At 40.0% G+C, this 14,271-nt stretch overlaps 1 protein-coding gene across 2 annotated transcripts in view; it reads left to right on the forward strand.

The window, feature by feature from the left end:
- Nucleotides 1–13,341, forward strand: part of morn4 (MORN repeat containing 4) — a 33,207-nt gene extending 19,866 nt beyond the window's left edge. For both annotated transcript variants that reach the window (XM_050045499.1, XM_050045500.1), the window contains exons 4-5: nt 4,582–4,691; nt 9,860–13,341. In XM_050045499.1, the coding sequence (XP_049901456.1) occupies nt 4,582–4,691; nt 9,860–10,014 (265 nt within the window). In that variant the 3' untranslated portion in view covers nt 10,015–13,341. The remainder of the gene's footprint in view (nt 1–4,581; nt 4,692–9,859) is intronic.
- The last annotated feature ends 930 nt before the right edge of the window (nt 13,342–14,271 follow it).

The following is a 14,271-nucleotide window of genomic DNA, read 5'->3' on the forward strand; positions in this document are numbered from 1 at the left end:
ACCGATCGCTGTGGCTCCCCCTGTGGACCAATGTTGGTGTTTTCTAATTTTTGGTATGACTAAGTCATGGTATGGTATGCTGTACATAATCATGGAAACTGTCAGTGTGTCACTCTGTCAGTCAGTCATTCTGTCTGTCCCACGTTTTTCTACTCACTGACGTGGTCAATCTATGTGAAACGGCACATAGGCATTGAGGATTGGCATAGGTAGAAGGTGACAAAGCTACCAATGGGTATGGACTAGTAATGAATTAATTAATGAACTGTCTGCAGAGGTCTCATCGCCAAAACAAACGGACCCAGTGATTTAAATCTGGAAAAAAAAAACACTGAATAAAGCATTTTCATGATTTAAAAAAATAGTGTTTTCCAACGCTGCTCATCACAGAGGGGCTGTGAACAGGGGCTGACATGAAAATATAAAAATGTGGTTCTCTCCAGAGCCAGTGTTTGGTTTGTCTGCCCTGGTCACCTTGGACGAGAACCGGCTCCCTATGTAGATATAATGAGCTCACTCTAACATCATGAAAACACAACAATTCTTATTTTCAGGTGATTATACATGAAAAAGAAATATACATATTATATTCAATTTCTGCCAATTTATCCCCCTAAATCCTACACACTGCACCTTCAACAGCTACAGAAAAGTTACAAGTATTAAGACAGAGATGGCGAGGGAAAGAAACTCACAACCATCTTTGACCCTTGATCCCACAGTGTGTATCTCAAGAAAGCGTCTCTAACTTCTGAATTGTTTGAAAGCTTTAATCACCTGAACATTCTGAATGTATTTTTGAAGTAGTTCTCGCTTGCTGTATTATTGGCTGTGGATCATTCCAGAGCAGACTGAAACATCTGCTACTTTTCTTCATTTAATTATGAAAAACAAATAAGTCATTAAAGGATGTGGCTCCGTGACCCCAACAGATACAGAACACATTCCTCCCCCAATTCAGGTTCTGTTACTTTAGAGTTTTTCATTCTTTGTTTAGCAGAGGTGCACTGTGCAGCTGAGGACATTTCAGTGTAGCCTGTTCAGGGCCATCTGTTGTGTTATTATGTGGGAAAAATTCTTCCAGGGCTTTGGAAACACTAAAACATGTTTTTTAAAAAGGTGTTAAATGAATATTCAGCAGAAAACCTGTCCTTTGAATATCAAATAGGTTACTGTCCTTAGACTTGAAAGAGGGCTCTGAAAGAGGACAGCAGCGACAATGGATTCGGGTTAAGACCCATTTGAGAAAGGAGAGACTCTCTTGTTGAACTGTTGGTGTTTTGGGCACTAAATCAAAATTCCTTTATATCTGGGGAAAAGAGGTCAGAAGCAGGTGGTGGTTTTGCTATGCCTTACCCAAACCTATTGAATCAAGTAATTAATTATTATTATGAAGCAGAAACATCCCGCTGATGTTTGAACTGTTTCACTGCTCTCTGGCAATTCACACTTTTGTCACGTTGAGGCTGTTTGACATTGAAGTAATAGAATCTTGTATTCCTGCTGTGTGTATTTAAAAAAGGCAGATTTCTCACAGTTCTTCCTCAGGTGTCTGTTAAACTGTGAAACTGAACGCTCTTTTTGTCAGCCTCATTGCCAGAAGAAAATGTTGGCTCTGTACATTTTTGCAAACCACAGATACTTTACATTTTTTACATTTTATATGTATCATATCAACATTTCTAAAGTGACACAGAACACAAGTTGACTTTAGCTCCTTTTCAAAAGGCAGTGTCTATTCAAGGCGAGAATTTCACGCCTCACTGTTTAGTATAAAATTTACAGTTGTGGAATGGAGGCACAGAGTTGTCTCACCTCTGAGCTGGAAAGAGAGGTAGTAACAGCGCCAAAAATGGAGTCTGTTAAACAGGACAGCAAGCAAGACGGGATCATGGGCGGCAAGGGTGTGATGTTCTGACAACGTGCTAAGGCTTGTACAGTTTTTTGCGCCCTCAAATTCATTGTTTAATGTAGACGTGTGGCAGGTGCGCTCAAACGTCAGAGTGATGCCGTAGCGGCATGCACAGGTTCCCGAGAGCCTAATTTTCAGGCCTCAATGGCTGTGCCCTGAGATAAATCTTTCCCCTCATCTGTAAATATCAGTCTGTGGTAAATATGGAGAAGAAGTTGATCGTTTTAGTGCAGGGCTGCCAGAGCTTTACATCGGTCCCACGGACAATAGGCCTACACACAAACACCACCTGGAAGAAGATCAGCTCTGCACCTCAGATATCAGGTAAATAGGCTATGGAATGGTGCTTGTTACGGTTGTGTAGCAACCTCAGACGCAACCTGCAGCCGCACTCTTGAAAGCTGCTTCTGTGATGCCTGGATGCTGTCTAACATCAGACACTGGAATGGATTGATGCCGCTGTCATTTTGTTCTGTGTAAAAATGCAAAGGCAGTGTGAAGAATGGACTTTGTAGTGGCTCTACAGCGCCATGTCTGTGTAAAAAGGGCTTTTGTCATCAGGAGGTGGAGGGGACGGTGGACGGTGTGACAGCAGACCACTGTTTGAGACTTACGTACAACAAACCAGTTGGTTTTTAGCGAGTCATACCTGTGTTTGCAGCCAATTTTTAGCCACCTAACATGGGTGTTTTTTACCGACCCCTTGCTGTTTTTCCACCGGGCATAGAGCTGCAAAAAACGGTTGTTTTTCACCAAGACATTTCCAGGTGTAGCAGTGCCACCAAAATCGTGTTTTTCAAGCCCAAACATGATCTTTTTCCAACTATAACCAAGTGGGTTTTGTGCCTAAATCTAACCATTTTAATCAGAGTTGTTGAAACATAGTAGGGCTGCTCGATTATGGAAAAAATAATAATCACAATTATTTTGGTCAAAATTGAAATCACGATTATGCAAACGATTATGCGGCGCACGTGATGACTTATATTGTTTACACGACGGCATGTCATTTCTGTCTCTACATGCGCGTTTAAAATTCTCCTTTGCTCTCTGTATCGTACACGGTGGAGTTCGGCCCCGATGCGCGCTACAGAGAGCAGAGGAGAATTTTAAACGCGCATGTAGAGACAGAATTGACATGCCATCGTGTAACACACACACACACACACAGACACACAGACCAGCCTCTCTCACTCTCCCTCTGCCATTTTCCGCACGCTGTTTTTGAAATCTTCCGTGATCACCTGCCCCTCGCATTACTCGTAGTTCACCTACATGACTGGCTCGTGGAGTGAAAAGAGGAGAGGAGGGGAGGGGGAGGTATTGCGCATGCGCTGCTTCCGGGTGCGTTTGATTTGCAACACAAGACAACGAGAGTAAACTGACAAGAAGCGCATAATAGTTTTATGTCGATTATTGTTTTCATAATCGTTGAAAGCCCAAAACGTAATCTAGATTAAAATTCAATTAATCGAGCAGTCCTAAAACATATCTGCTACATCCTGAGTCTTACTACACAACATTAAGTTTACCAATAAATCCCTGTAAATTTGTGGTAGCTAGCTAGCTCTAAATCACTGTGCCGTACTCCATAATGGTGAAGTAAAGTAGTTAGATAACCTTTACATACTATTGAAACATATCGGAAACTAAGCTGTGTTGTTATTCCAAGTGTTCGGACATTCTTGTGAGCCACAATGAATCGCTTTGTTAACGTTTTCGAGCAAGAGACTCCGACACACTGTCAGAAACCTCTGTCGAAAAGGAAGCTAAAGCACCTAGCCATGCTACAACTGCTGCTGACTTAGCAGCTATAGGCAATTACAAACAAAAGAAGATCGGAAAATTTTCTGAGAATTATCTTACGTGCAATTCACTTTTGTAAAGCATATGTAGAAGGGGCTCCCTGCTGCATCTCTTCTCCTCAAACGTTGAAGAATTCTGTACTACATAATAATGTACAGATGTAACGTGGTTTGCAGAAACAACAATGCCAACATTTCTTCTGTCAGTTAGCAGGAGAATATTGTTATGTCACAAACATGCACGATGTTGTGCTGCATCACATACATTATTGCCTGTGTTGTGATGTTGTTATCACTGTATTGTATCTTGAGTTAGTTGCACTTTAATTTCACATCCACCTCCCTTTCTTTGCTCCTGCTCTGCAGTGTTTCTCTCAACTACAATTTACAGTTTCTAAACTTTGAGGCACGTGGTTCCGATGATGCACTGTAAGAAACTAAAAGAACAAACAAACAAACAAAAAACAAACAAGAAATCTGTTTTAGATTTCCTGTAAACTGAGTTTTGTTTCCCATCTCTCTGCTGCTGTTCCTAGAGTTTTAATGATTTGAGGAAAGCTTTGAAACCACGGTGCACTTTAAACAGTCACAGATAGTTTTTGCCATCTTCCAGTGTCATAACTCAAATTCCAAACATTCAAGGCCAGTATTGCTACAGTGAAGCTGTCAAACCTCCATTATTAATGTCAATGTAAAAGCATTCCTGTTGCTTTTGAAAAATGTCACTCCTCGTTCTCCTCTCAACTCTTTACTTTCATTTTTAAATTTCTGAAAATAACTGTAAACATGCTCTATTGTAGTAATCCTAGGAATGTAAGATTTTTATTCCTCGTATAAATGTGTTATTATGTGAATGTTTTTTAGGTATGAAGGTGAATTTGTGCAGGGCAAATTTCAAGGCGCCGGCGTGTTTACTCGCTTCGATGGGATGAGATTCGAGGGCGAGTTTAAAAGCGGATGTGTGGACGGCTACGGTAAGACTTCACTACTCAACTCAGTCTTCTCAGAGGAGTCATTTTAAAGATACTCTGCACTGTTTTAATAGCTGTCTGAACATAACCTTGTCTTCTACCTAATTTTGAGGTACTTGTACTTTACTTGAGCATTTCCTTTTTCTGTCACTATGTCTACTTCACATTTCAGAGGCAAATATTGTACTTTTTACTCCACTGACCATCCATCTGACCATATTAGGTACTTTAGAGAGTAGGATTATTAATACAATATAATCATGAAATAAATTATGATGTGTTATTATGGATCAAGATAAAACTTTATTGATCCTCAGGGAAATTCACAAGATACCCAGCAGTATATAACGTGATGTTTCAGCTGGTAAAGGTGGGGCTTATTTTAATTAAAGTACATGAATGGGCCCTTTTGCATCATGAGCTCTTTTACTTGACTTTTTTTTTACTTTACTAGGTGTCTCAACTAGTTGTTGAGACTCAATTAATCGAATATTAATCACAATCACGATTTTTGGCTCCCCTCGATAAATGAACATAATGCAATGTTGATGTTTAAAATGCGTGCTGTGCTCATAGAACACTCTCAAGCACTTCTTAACCTAACAGCAGCCTGTTAAAAAAAGCTGCCATGCTGTCACGCACACACCCTGCAGCTGCAGCCTGTGAAGAACTTTCCTGATGGCTGTGACTGCAGACAAGCAAACTGAAAACCAGCTATTATCAACCGTCCTCATCTGTTGTTTGGAAGTATTTCGGATTTTGAAGAGAACAAATTATCTGCAAGGAGTGCATGAGACTTGGGTCTGCACCGCAAAGCAACACAACTAACTTTTAAACCACCAAAAAAAAAAAAAAACCTCCAGTACGATGAATTCATAAAGGCTGAGAAGAATAACGTCACTAACTTCACCTCTGAATGCTGCAATGCTGCAGGGCATCACCGTGACTGCTGTAAGAAACAATAATCAAATAAATAAAAAATACAGCAGTGTATCTGTAGGAGATGCCTGGAATTTAGGTAAAGAAGAAGAACCCTATTTTAAGTCTTGTTTTGATGCAAAGATTAGTGGTGACATTAGCAGGAATGTAGCACAACATGGAAGTAAAAGCAGTGCTCTGTTAATGTAAATGTGAAAGTGCAATAAAAATATTTTATCCCTTAAAACAATGAATAATTGGGATCGAAATACTGATCGAAATAATCGAGACTACCTTTTGGGGTTATAATCTTGCAGCCCTACTCGGCCATCGACATTCCCTGCCACCTGTGAATGACAGAGTCAACTTAAAAACTACATCATTTTAGAAACATTTATCCACCTTATTCCTGAGGGAATAGTGGAAGTAGCAGTAAGCTAGTTAGTCCCACAGACTGTCTGCGGTTAGTCCCAGTGGCTACTCTGGCCAACGCTGGTTCTTTTTGAAAGTATTTTGCCTTCAGTTTAGCAAACACTGATTTATTTTTAACAAATATTTAACTAATGTTAACTTAGCATTTTCTAAAATGTCTTTGCGGAGTTCTGGTACCTGTTGCACTGTCTGTGTCTGTGACAACTTACAACCAGTCTAAGCTAAATTTTTGTCTTCAGCAACTGTGTGTTGAACATGTGACCAGAACAAAATGGGATTGCTCCTGTTGCCAAAGGTACCGTTGATATGAGAAATAAAACCACAAGAGTTTCACGAGACATAGAGGAAAAGTATTCATCAGAATTTGCAGAAGAGAATGACACGTGGACTGACAGGTCTGTCACTCAATGTCAGTACATGATGTCCCTGTCTTTCCCCGTCTGACTTCATTCTCAACCTACATTAGAAAATAAACACAGTAACATACCGTGAAATAATTATTTAGACATTAGGGCTGAGGATGTGTTACTGATTTACCGTACTTCCTTTATATCATACAAAAAAAAACTACTTTGACTTTATATTACTGTTACTGCTGCTAAATTCAGCATCACATTTCGCTCAGAACAGTTTTAATAAATCAGAATTTAAAAAAACGTGAACTGCGTCATTAACGCAGACGAGCGGAGGATTAGCAGGGAAACATCACATTTATTCACTTTACATGGAGCTACAGTTAATACTGAATTATGTGTCAGTATCTCTTAATAAGTCATCAGAAATCATAAATTATCTTTAGAAGGAGCAGATGTTTACCTTAAGCTAGCTCGGGCCATGTTAAAGTTAACAATACTTTACCAGAGAAAGGCAAGCTAATTGCTAGCGTGCTAGGTTGAAATGGAAAAAAGAAAACAATGCTTTGAGATGGCTGTCAGAGATGGCAGAGGTATGATCACATAATCCTGTCTGAGCTATAACAGGTGGTGTGTTCCACGTTTTATTTCCCAATTGCTCTTGGAAAGAAGAAAAGAGAACTGTAAACAAACTGTTACCATTGGAAATTAGTTACGGCTAGCGCCGGAAGTTGCACCCATACTTCACGCAAGGTATCATGGGGGCTAGGAATAAGGTGGATATAATGCGTATTAAACATGCAAATGTAATGTACGCATGGTTTGCAGAAACGTACAGTGCCAACATATTCTTCTGGCAACTGTGCTGATCTTCCACCATTATATTATAGTCAATTTTGAGTGCAGTAATGCAGGCAATTATCCAATCATGTACAGTAAAAATGTTTAAGTTATAAAAGGCTTGTAGCAGAAAGATCATGCGGATTGAGGGTTATTTCTGTATCTTAATTTGGCACCTTTGACTTAGTAACTTGCTTTAATTTAATGTTTTGTTCAGTTTTATGCTTCTTTTAACTGCTTCAAGTTTGCTGCTTCTCACAAATGAAGGGAATACTTCATATCTGAGTTTTGAGACAGAGTTTTCAGTCTCACATCTTTACAGCATCTCTCACTCTCTTTGTTCTGATTCCAAATGTTTTAAATACATTTTAATTATATTAAACAGTGAAATGTGTTAATTGTCTGGACTGGAGCCCCCCCGCCCCGTGTGCGTCTAGGCTCTGAGTCTCGGGAGGTAATCAACACATCTTTATTTCTGTCACCGTGGCAACTGGTTCATTTTTGTGCTTGTAGAAATAGAGATGGAACATATAGATTCCTTCGGGTTCCTGAGATCTAACAACCTGAAATCAGAGCCAGGCCAAGTGGTTGTTTTTAAAGGAAGGGCTCCATTCCTAAATGTTTTCTTATGCAGCTTTTAGTTGAACATTAACAAAAGTTCAGCCAACAGTCAACCCTTAACCATTATATGAAGGAAGCAATAAGTCAAACAGAAGACAGAAGATTAAGGTGATGAAACACAAACGAGAGTCTGAGTTTGAGTCTCAGCTTAGTTAATAATACAATATATTTTCAAACAAGGGAATTAACAAAGGATGGGGAGAGAGCTCACACAGCGGTGAGTGTTTACAGCATCAAGAAGGATTAATACATTAAACCAAAACCTCTCTGAAGTTTGTAGAAATGATTCCTCTCTGCACAAATAAATATATATTAATAAAATCTTACTGCACACTTGATTGCCACAACTTAGTCTTTATATTTTCATTACCGAGGAAGATGGATGCAAAACATTCTGTTTACACTCAGAAAATATTTTCAATCATGAGCACAATTCTGTGTTACTGTTGTGAATGTTTCTAAATCTGACCTGACCTGTCACCTGGGTCACTTTTTTAATCTGCAGAATGTTCACTGTCAACATACCGTATGTAATGTGTTTTCTTTTATAGTATACATAGTTTTATAGTTATGTTAAGGTAACTCAAAGAACTTGTGTAAAGTAAGGAAACAATCATGGTCTTTGTTCTGTGTGGAAAAAGGTTTTGTATCCTGACTTAGGCTGCTTTCAGGCCTAGAGTTGTCTTGCTTTGGTCTGAATCAGAGACTCATGTTGTTCCAAAGTTGTATAATTGCCTAGAGTTGGTTCGTGTTCTCACGGCAGCATTTACAAGAGGACCAGATCAAATGCCTTGTGTGAGAAAGCTGCTCTTGATTGGTCAGAATTTCCATGTGGGAAAAATCCAGGAAGTAAAGCAAACGTTGAAGAAGAGTACACTTGCAAGATAAATGTGATACTTTATAATGTCACAATGGAGGGACAACTACGCAGGTTGATTTTAGCGCTGCTCATCGTGGACTATATTGCTGTCATTGTTCATTTTAGTCAAACCATACAGTTTGAAAACGAGGCGCGGCTCCAACTAGAAAACAATGTTTTGATGCATTGGATGTGCTGAATGTGCATATTAAGGCAGTACAGGAGGAGGTGCACATTAATAATCCTCCAGGACTGTAACATGCTCATGTTTAACCCAAACAATGTGTCATGTGACTGCAGTTGCTTCACATCCAGGTCGGAACACCTTCTCACCACAAACCAACCGCACCAGAGTTCCTTTGGAACCGGACTGAGACCACTTCTTGAAGAAGGCCTCAGTACGGTTGTTTTGGTGCACACCTGAGTGTGATTGCTGTGTTCCCACCTGCCCAAACGAAGCGCACTGAGGGGGCAAACGCACTTGAGTTTGACTGAACCGAACCAAACAGGGCAGGTGTGAAAGCCTATGCTTCAAGACAACAAAGACTTTTTCAATACAATACCATGATCTTTTCCTAAGCCTAGGAAATTGTGCAATATTTTGGGAAATAAATGTATTAGATGAATAAGATCAGTAGCACTCTTGTGTCTGTACAGTAAATATTACATAAAAAATAGTTGACACTGAGAGCAACTGACGCAGCATACAAAACAAGAAAGTCTGCATAGGGTGGGAGGAAGGGTTTAAAAAAACTAGACTTATCCAGTTGGTGTCACACATGTAACCAACAGACACCACTGTTTTAAAGTAATGTTACGTAACTGACCTATGGTTGTTGCACACTGACATGACTTATGTGACGTATTTATGTTACGAAACAAACGTTCTTTTTACCCCAAATCATTATCTTGGCAGTTTTGTTACCTAAATGAACCACAATGTGTTTCAGCTGTGCGTCACATAGATTCGCTAAATGGTGCCCTGTGTGTTGATATCAGACGCAGAGGGGCGCAACAAAGCATCAGTATTTGACAACCTGGGAATGAGAATGGGTTGGCACAGGGCTGTTACTTACACAGCCTTTAGAGTTTGTCTTATGTCCTGTGTGCTCTGATGAAATAAGTCACAAGGGGTCTGTCTGGTGCAGGAGTGCTGACGTTTTCGGACGGAGGCCCCGGTGGCGGCGGTGGCAGCCATGAGGGTCTGTTTGAGACCAGCCAGTTGATGAGGAGGGAGAACAGCCAGGGAGCCGTGCAGAGAGCGCAGGCAGCAGCCGCCAAGGCCCGAGCTCTGGCCATGTGACCTGGACTACATCACCCACAGTGCCCCACTACCAAGATAATCCTCCCCATCATCATCCTCTTGGTTTGAATAGCTGATAATGTTATTTATTAAGAGATTTCATTCTTTTCTACAGTTTTTTCTCATTCACTTTCTTTGACTGCTGTAATTTAGCATGCAGTGGATTATTTTTTAAGATTTTGTATATTTTATTTTTCATTTCTGAAACGTGCAGTATTCCCTGGAGCAACATGAGTGACTCCAGTCAGCTGATATGTGTTCACTGGAGATAATTCTCTTTTATTGCGTCCCATTTGAAAGCCACTGATTTAGGATCAGCTGAGCCAAACACAGATCAACTGCTCAATCAACACACTGGTGCTAAATCTGCTTCAGGCTCAGCTAACCTGACAAAACACAACTCTGGATTCAAAAATGCATACAGACGTTTTCCAGTAAACACTGATTTGGTGATTTAAAAAAATCTGGGTTTAAACCTGAATACATGTGGTTAATTTAAGTTTAAAGCAGTTTAGGGGTTTGATTGCATTTTTACATCACCAGTTTGTATCTCTGTATTTTTAAATCTGTTCATCAGATCTGAATCCTTTCATATCCCTGACTGAATCCCTTATTGATTCTAATTAGGTTCAGCTTTTAACATGTTCAAGTAATTAAAGGTAAATATAACTAAAACTCAAACAATCATTCAAGATCTGTAATTATCTTTTGTTACGTGAGAAGGAAGTTGGGTCTTTTCTAGCAGTCTTATTAATGTCTACAACCTATAGATACAACCTGAAAATGAGATGAGCTGCAGAAAATGTTGATTAAAGGTGTCTGAAAAAAAACAGCTGTAGCTTACCCTTTTAGTGCGCCTTATTAACAAGCTCCATGCAGCAACTTGTGGAGGTCCCAAAGTTAATAATCTTAACATATTGATATGACACACAAAAGAAGTAAAAACAAATATGACTACTTAAATTGGAGTGACAATATGCGTGAGATTTAATTTCATTTAATTTGTAGTGAATTTTGGACTCTCTCTGTCTTTGAGGGACAAATAGACTCAGCTAAATTTACTTTCACTTCTAATCAAAATATATTTTAAAGGATCAGTGTGAAGGATTTAGTGGCGTCTAGTGGTGAGGATTGCAGACTGCAGCCAGCTGAAACTTCAGCCATGTGCTAAGTGTGAACTCAAGATTAGCGTTCATTGTTCAGGAGGTTTTACTGGGACCTGAATTATCCGCAGAGGTCTCTTCCTCTCCAAAACAAACAGACCTGGTGATGTAAACTGGTAAAAACACTAAAGCCCCGTCTACATGTACACAGATATTTGTAAAAAATTTATATTTTCCTCTACATTTTGGCCTCTTGTCCACACGCAAACAAAGTTTAGGTGTGTATCTGTATGGACATGTAAAACAGAGCATTAAGGAAACAATTATGTCATTATTTTAATTCGTATTTGGTCCACCTCAGCATCTGCGTTTAATTTATACTCCCTTTACATACGAAAATAGATACGTCCGTTTCAAATGTTGTAAACATCAAACTCAAACTTCCATATGTCCTTTATGATGCCATAGATACAGCCAATAGATGGCACTAGAGGGCAGAGTCAAAAGTTTCAGACAACAGCAAATGCGGAGACAGTGAAAGAGGTCGTAATGTTGTACCTTTAAACAGAGGCAGTGTTGTAGATGGCAGAGGTTTGTGCAGCCATGTGACGTTACATCCTGACATGTGGATGGAGAATTCTTTCAGAACTAAATGAAGAAAGAGTACGGAAAGAAGACTCCGTATGTCTCTGTCTCCATATCTAATGCTGAGCATCTATGAGCCCTTAAAGAAACAACAGTTTTGGGATAGGATCAGTCGGAGCAGATGGTGGGACGCTAGAGTGGGATTATTGTTGATAAGGAGTGGAAGGAAAACTTTTACATGTCCAGAGCATCACACGTATCTTTTGAGTAAACGGTAATGAGATCTCCAGTTTTGAAAAAGGCAACGTTAGCCTGTTTAGTGTCAAGATACACTGCTGAAGACAGCTAACGCCAGCGAGTGTTTGGAGTCGTTTTTGCGTTGTAGTATGGACAGAGATAATTTGTAAAGAAGTCTGTGTGGACAGAATTATTTTTTCAAGCGTAGGGGGGAAATATCAGTTTTAAAAAATATAGAAATACGTGCCTACGGGCCTAGATAAGGCAGTTTTATGTTAAAAATCAGAGTTTTCCCAACACTGTTCAGCTTGTCGCGCAGGGGCTGCTAACTACAGTGGCCTATCCAGAGCCAGTTTCAGTTTTGTCCACTCTGGGCTACTGTAGAAACATGGTGGTGCAATCTGGCAGATTCCATTAACAAGGACCCGCTCTCTATGTAGAAACGAATAGCTTATTTATAGGGAACAAAGGATGGTTGTTATTTTCAGGCGATTATACACACCATCTCCGTCAATATATTCCCCTAAATCCCACACACTTGACCTTTAACCTTCGAATTGCCAAATCAGTGTTTACTGGGTTTCCTGCCTTCCTCTTTAAAAAAGCATGTGTTCTGACATCTGACCTTATTGGTGCTCTACTGCAGAATTAAATACAAACTGTTTAACATAAGTTTGTGGAATGTCAGAGGGGTGTAGATCTTGGCTAAAGTAAATGTGAGCAGTGTCTTTTGTTGTTTTCTTTCACTCAGTGCCGTTACAGCTCAGTCTGATCACAGATCAGCGGGAACATCCCCCTCAGTGCCAACCACACAGTGCCAACAGGCCGCAGCTGGTCCAGAATCAGTGGCTTGTCATAAGCTGAACAGCGGAGGGTAATGGGAAGCGTGACAGGCTGCAGTAATGTGTGCAATTTCTGTTCTGGAGGTGCAATTTGATAATAACGTGCAATTTGAGGCTGAAAGCAAGATGCCCCCTTCCAGCGAGTTTTACATTCAGAGATGAGAAGCCGGCTGCTTCGTCTGCAGGAGAGGCTTTGTGGGTCAGAGAGAGGCATGTCTGATGTGACAAATGACTCTCTGAACTGGAAGGGTTTCATTCCAAAAATTCATGCATTATTCTCCATATGAAATGTGATATTTTGCAAAAACACTTCCGTCTTGTAGGCAAAAGTATAAAGGTCATTTGTAATTGATATCAGGAATATATGATGTGCTTTACCTAAATGTCAGGATTTACTAAAACAAGACTTAATGATTATTTTGGATGGGTTTTTTTTGTGTGTTTTTGAAATGAAACTCTCGTCTGCTTTATGCAGCTTTTTTTTTTCTTTCTAAATGTATTTTTCACATCTTTGATTAATGATGTCACTTTGGGTGTTAAGTGTTTGTGTTTGTGTATAAATCACCAAAAATCCCCCCACCGTCCTCAGAGGAGGAAAAAAAGAAGAAGTGGAAGCTTCACTGTTGTGAACTTCACGAAGCTTGTGATAAGCTCTAACTAACACATATTTCATGCGTGCGTCGTGCCTGCTGGGCATCAGCGTCTGTCTGTGTAATAAGACTGGTGTGTAGACGTGCCATATGTGTGTGTGCGTGTGTGTGTCGTCTTACTGTGGGTTGGTGGGTGGGTGGGATATTAAATGGGAAATGGAGTTAATTGTCGGCTATGTGATTATCTCCGAGTGCGATTAATTTAGGATGTGGTTTGGGGGGCTGATGTCTTCCCCGCTGACTGATTTGACAGCGACATTGAAAACTGAACTGATGGAGGCATCTCACACCTTTTAATTGGCTCTGGGACCCGAACAGAGACACTGTTAAATGGAGCTGACTGTTGCCTTTAGCTGAGGTGGCTTTCAGACTGGGGGGGGCGGGGGGTTGGGGTGCAACACGCACTTCAGTAATGTGTCAGTCTTGGACACTGTGTCAGTACCAGGAAAAAACCTTGTGACTTTGTTTCATGTGATTGTTTTTTATAATATTGTTCTTTATTGAACAGAATGATCCCATGTTCCTTCACAGTTAAGGGATCATAAAACCCTTTAAACACACACCTTAAAATCTCAACTTGAAAAGTTGCCGTTTGATATTAACATAAAAGGTTTTCACTCAACAGCAGCCGTCGTCATGAGTAACACTGTTTGATTTCATGTTTCACTGTGATGTGAGGAGGGTGCAGTCGAAATCCACACTAAAACAGAATTCACTAATTTCCTTCCACCTCAGACAGTTCATCAAAACACTTAATCAATCAGCAACCCCAGGAGACAACCATCAAAAAGCCTCAAATTTAAATTTATACTAAAAGTGTCTTAGCAATGTTACACAACA

This window comes from Epinephelus moara, chromosome 5 (genome assembly GCF_006386435.1).
Source record: "Epinephelus moara isolate mb chromosome 5, YSFRI_EMoa_1.0, whole genome shotgun sequence".
NCBI classification, from domain to species: Eukaryota; Metazoa; Chordata; class Actinopteri; order Perciformes; family Serranidae; genus Epinephelus; species Epinephelus moara.